Below are 5,531 nucleotides of genomic sequence, written 5' to 3'. Positions count from 1 at the left end.
TTTTTTTTTTTCTTGAAATATTAAGGTTTATTGCATGTAACATTATTATATTTAAAATCGTTTTTCTTGAAATTAAAAGAAAAACTGGAAAAAAAATAAGAACATGGAGAGAATCTGGGAAGAATGTCTCCAAACTCTGCTTGGCCCTCTTTGAGGAGTCTTGCAGAAGGCAGGATGCACCAGGAGACCAGCAAAGTTTGAACATAATCTTTAAAAATGGAAAAAGAGGTAGCTTCCAAGACCAACAGACCTGGACCTTGATAAACCCTTTGAAACGATTACTACATGCATAACATAAGCTTTTAGTAGAGGAAATGGTATCACTTCCTTCAATAATAGGATCACCAGACTGGAGGATCAGTGGCATGTTATTCTCTGGATTGAAACATGAACCTTAATGAAGACTCTCATAGCCTTAAGTTCAAGAGGGAAAAATGTCATCCAGATGCTAACCTGGTTAAATGATGTTCTGGAATGAACGTTTTCTCCCAAACCCTAACCCCAGTGGAGCTGGATGGAGCCTTCTGGGAGGTGATTAGATTTAGATAATGAAGTCAGAAGGGTGGGGCCCTCATGATGAGATTAGTGCCCTTCTGAGAAGGGGAAGAGACATCAGAGCTCCCTCTCTCCTCCACGTAAGGACAGAGAAGGCTCTCACCAGAACCCAACTAGAGTGGCACCCTGATCTTGGACTTCTAGTCTCCAGAATTGTGAGAAAACAAAATTTCTGTTTTAGAAAAAAAAAAGAATGGGGGAAGGACCCAGACAGAACAATGCAGTCCTATAGCGTCCTGCCCCTGCTGTCCACCAATGGATGTATGGAACAGTTGTGGCTCTATCTGGCTCACACTGACTTCATTCTGTAGTCCCAGGGGGTGAGGGCATTGAACTGAGGGGTGTAGCCTCAGGTCCTCCGAGAGTGGAATCCGGTACCAGTCAGGTGAAAAAGTGATGAATTTTTAGGGAAGAATGAGGAAATTACCAATAATCAAACAGAGGAGGGGCCACAAAGTTCTGCCCCCTCCTCTTGATCTGGGAGGTCCAGGCACAGTTGTCAAGTTGAGGAGACCCCTCATTTCCACCTGTAGGGTTTCAGGGAGAGGAGAGCCTTGGTCTAGTGGGTGTGGGCCCCAATTCTTCAGAATGAGGGGAACCAGTGACATGAAGGAACTCCACCAGCAGAGAGGTTCACACATTCCCTATGCTCTGTGATTAGTCTAAGACAAACAGAGCACTCAGCTCAGGGGCTCATTTCTGCCTGGAGAGTCTTAGTAGTCGAGGGCCTGAGTAGAAAGAGACCAACCCAGTTATGCAGAGGGAGGAGTTCGAGCCCTAACTGGCTTTCAGGTGGGGACTCATAATACTAAAGAGAAGACCTCTCGGCTAAAGAGTAGGTGGCTCAAAGTTCGGCCCCTGCTATCAGGCGTGGGAGGCTGATGCAGGAGTAGTCAGATATGATGAGCCCTGTCTTTTCCTTCTAGGGACTCAGAGAGGGTGTGAGATCGGTGAACTCCAGTCAGTGGAGAGAGGACTCCCAGGCTTGGATTGTTACCTTTGAGATTCCGTAGAACGCCCCCCGCCCCCGCCCCCACAGCCCTTGAGATACCTAGCAACCTTAACCGGATGTGACTCGCTGACTTCCGCCTTAACCGGATGTGACTCGCTGACTTCCGCCTTGACCGGATTTGGCTCGCTGACTTCCGCCTTGGAAATTTCCCGAAGCCCAGGAACTTGCTCTGACAGACATAACCCCTGGTTGGTGGAGCGCGGTATTCAAGGACTGGTCAGTATCAAGATAAGGACCCTGAATGTGACCTGAAGTGACCATCCTGCCTGTCACCAAGGAGTTCCACAAAACCCTGCCGTACCCTTAGTAGTGGGAGGCCCCAGCACAATTATTGCGCTTACTTCTGTGGGGACGGCATCATGGAGGGGAGGGCTTTAATCTAACTGGGGCGGCTACAGTTCTTCTGAAGAAAGAAACCAGGACTCCAGGTGAGGAGACCCTGAAGTGCTAAGGAGGGTCCCTCTCCTCCAAAAGAAGGGGTGACCAGGACTGGGAGTAACAGGCAGGGATCGCCAAATGTAGTGTTCCCGTACTCCTTCTCTAGTGACTAAAAGAAGTGACTTCCGGTTTGAGGCTGACGAACCCAGATCAATAGAAGGAGGAGTCCCACGCTTTGACACATGTCAGTGGGGTCCTAAACAGCCTCGCCACTGCTGCTAGAACTTTCAGACCCTATACAGCCTCGGCAGTTAGCCCTTGGAGGTCCTGTGCAGTCTTGGCCAGGATCTGACTTTCTCGCCCAGAAGGTGAGGATCTTGGTCTGTGGGGCACAAACTCCAGTCAGTTGACGGTAGACTTCTAGGACTAAAGTATAAAGGGGGAGACTCCGAATATGAGCTGACACATAACCACACAGGGCTCCCCTCTTTCCAGCTCTGAGAAATCCCAGCAGAGCTGTGGGACTGACTTGTGCTTGTAAGTTTCCAGCCTGAGGTGCACTCTAACACCTCCATAAGGTCCTCAGGAGACAGGCTGGCCAGGAGAACAGGAGCCCTGTGGGGTCCTATAAAACAGTGACATAGAGGATACCTACAGAGGGGCATTCTTTCTTTTTTAAAAAAACAAACAAACACGTTTTTATTGATTTCAGAGAGGAAGGGAGAGGGAGAGAGAGAGAAACATCAATGATGAGAGAGAATCATTGATTGGCTGCTTCCTGCCCGCCCCACACTGGGGATCAGCCTGCAACCAGGAATGTGCCCTTGACCAGAATCAACCAGGGACCCTTCAGTCCACAGGCCAAAGCTCTATCCACCGAGCCTAACAAGCTAGGGGACATTCTTCTTTTTTTTAGTGGTCTTTTGCTGTTTTTATACTTAATTTTCTGTAAATTATACACATCACCTAGGTAATTCTCTGTTGCTCTTTTCAATTCTTAGATGACTCCATCATTTGCCCAGTTTTCCCAAATGTCATCTTGAGTTCCCCTCTCCCCCTAATGATCTCAAAGTCCTACCCCCCAGGAGAAATGCCACTGCCACTCCTCTTTACTGGTCAAAAATTGTCCCTTGCCTGAATTATAATGATAGTCACCTGATTCATTTTCCTAATTTTCTAATCTTTATAGAATGTCCTGCTCAAAATTTCTTCTGGTTCTCAAGTATCCTTAGAGTTTAGAGCAAAATCAAAATTCCTTAATATAATTTACCAAAAAACCCTTGTGGTTTGGCCCCCAGTGACCCCTCCAGCCTCATGTCTCTTCCTGCCTCACTCACTATGTTCCCACTAGAGAGAGCTTTCAGTTCCTTCCTTACCACACCTTTCCACAGGCTATTCCAGAGGGGCATTCTTAAAGCCACTGTGGCATCTCCCTGTGGAAGGTACTCACACCCTCTTATCCTCCTCCTCCAGGTGATTGTGTGACGTAACTGCCTGTCACGCCCCTGCCTTCTGTCCCTAACCACAGCCATGCCTCGTGGTAAGAAAAGTAAGCTTCGTGCCCGTGAGAAACGCCACCACCAGGCCCAAAGTGAAGACCAGGGTCACAGGATTGCTCACACCACCACCGCAGGGGAAGAAGAGTCTCCCTCGTCCCCCTCACTTACGTTGGAGGGTAGTCCCCCCAGCTCCCCTGCTGCAGGCACTCCCCAGCAATCTCAGAGAGGCCTGGCCTCCAATTCTGCTGCAACCACTTCCTGTGAGAGTTCTGGTGAAGGTGCCAAGAGCCAAAGGAAGGAAAGACCAAGTTCCTCCCAGGCCCCGCCCTCCTCAGAGAGCTCTAGGGAAGATCTTCTGTCCAATAAAGTAAGCATGTTAGTGAAGGCTCTATTGTACAAGTATGAAATGAAAGAGCCCATTACAAAAGAAGAAATGCTGAAGGTTATCAACAAGAGGTACAAGGCGCACTTTCCTGAAATCCTCCAGAGAGCCTCTGAGCGCTTGGAGCTGACCTTTGGCCTCGACCTGAAAGAAGTTGACCCCAGTCGTCACTGTTATATCCTTGTCAGCAAACTGGATCTTCACAACGAAGAGAGTCGGAGTGATGGCGGCATGGTCCTTCCCAAAAATGGCCTCCTGATGCCTCTCTTGGGCATGATCTTCTTGAATGGCAACCGTGCCACTGAAGAAGAGATGTGGGAATTCCTGAATATGATGGGGGTCTATGCTGAGAGGAGGCACTTCATCTTTGGGGAGCCCAGGAAGCTCATCACCGTAGATTTGGTGCAGCAAAAGTTCCTGGAGTACCGTCAGGTGCCCCACAGTGATCCACCACGCTACGAATTCCTGTGGGGCCCAAAAGCCTACGCTGAAACCAGCAAGATGAAAGTCTTAGAGTTTTGGGCTAAAATCAATAATATACTCCCCACCAGCTTCCAGACCCAGTATAAGGAGGCTTTGAGAGATGAGGAAGAGAGAGCCCGAGTCAGAGCAGCAGCCAGGGCCCACTCCAGAGCCATGACCAGCAGCTCCTGCCAGCAGCGCTAGTGAAGTCTGAGGCAGAGTCTTCACCTTGAAGTTGAGAAGGGCTGTCAATCTTCTAAGTAGTGGGGGCAAGGTGGAGCTCGAGAGAGCACAATGTATCTCTTCTTTGTGTTCTGTTTTCATAAGTAACTTACAGATTCACCTTTCCTTGTTTTTCCAATGTGTTCCCTTTTAAAAGGCTTATTTAGACTCATAATCTAAGATTAGAATAATATGGCTCACACATTTATTCCTGTTTGAGAGTAGTAGTTTTGTATTTTGAAAAACCCTTGCATCTTGTATTGTGACCCAGTACCAGAACACAGAGCATTGGATAGGAATTTTCTTTAAAATGTGAAAGAACCCCACAGTTAAATAGTTGGGATAATGAGATAGTGAAAAATAAAAGTAAAAGGTGATTAATTCATTTTCCTCATTCTTTCTTTTGGTGAAATTAAAAGATATATATACCTGCACTGTTTAACTTATTCAAGAGTGTGGGAGAAATTAAATCATCATAAATTAGAAATCTTGTGCACTGTCTCTTTTGTTCCCCAAACATGAAATGAGTGTCTGCTCTTTGGAAGGTGTCATGCTAGTTCTGGGGATATGTGGACAAAGAAGACTTAGTCCCTGCCAATAACATTATGGAGCCCAGGGGGATCTGTCATGTAAGGAGCATGATGTGAGCCACACTCAGCCCTGAAGGACAATAAGCATAAGGGATAAGGAGGGAGGAGGTTCCAGACAAGAGCAGTCCAGCATAAATGCCCCAATACAAGGCAGCTGGGAAGGTAGGAAACTGCCAGTCCTCCATGGGGGGAATTTTAAGTTTGGCTGCACAAGCGGTTAGATGAGGTTATTAAAATGGTGAGCAGGGCCAGGCTCTCAGATCTCTCAGATGGTGGGCCTGAGCCTAGAGACTATGCCTGTACTGGAACACTGCTCTTCACAGTTCCTCAGAGACGTGGTGAACCCAAGAGAAATCCTCACTCACCTGGGGCAGGATTGGAAGGACTCCTGTGCTCTGTTCCCATGCAGGTGGACACAGTGCACTAACTGT

At 47.7% G+C, this 5,531-nt stretch overlaps 1 protein-coding gene across 1 annotated transcript; it reads left to right on the top strand.

The window, feature by feature from the left end:
• The first annotated feature begins 3,475 nt into the window (after window positions 1-3,475).
• LOC102256832 (melanoma-associated antigen B4) lies at window positions 3,476-4,492 on the top strand. The gene has a single exon (XM_005876638.1). The coding sequence runs from the start codon at window positions 3,476-3,478 to the stop codon at window positions 4,490-4,492; it is 1,017 nt and encodes a 338-aa protein (XP_005876700.1).
• Window positions 4,493-5,531: the final 1,039 nt, after the last annotated feature.

The sequence above is a fragment of the Myotis brandtii genome, unplaced genomic scaffold (assembly GCF_000412655.1).
Source record: "Myotis brandtii unplaced genomic scaffold, ASM41265v1 scaffold490, whole genome shotgun sequence".
In the NCBI taxonomy this organism is placed as follows: domain Eukaryota; kingdom Metazoa; phylum Chordata; class Mammalia; order Chiroptera; family Vespertilionidae; genus Myotis; species Myotis brandtii.
This window is presented reverse-complemented; position numbering and strand designations above follow the sequence as displayed.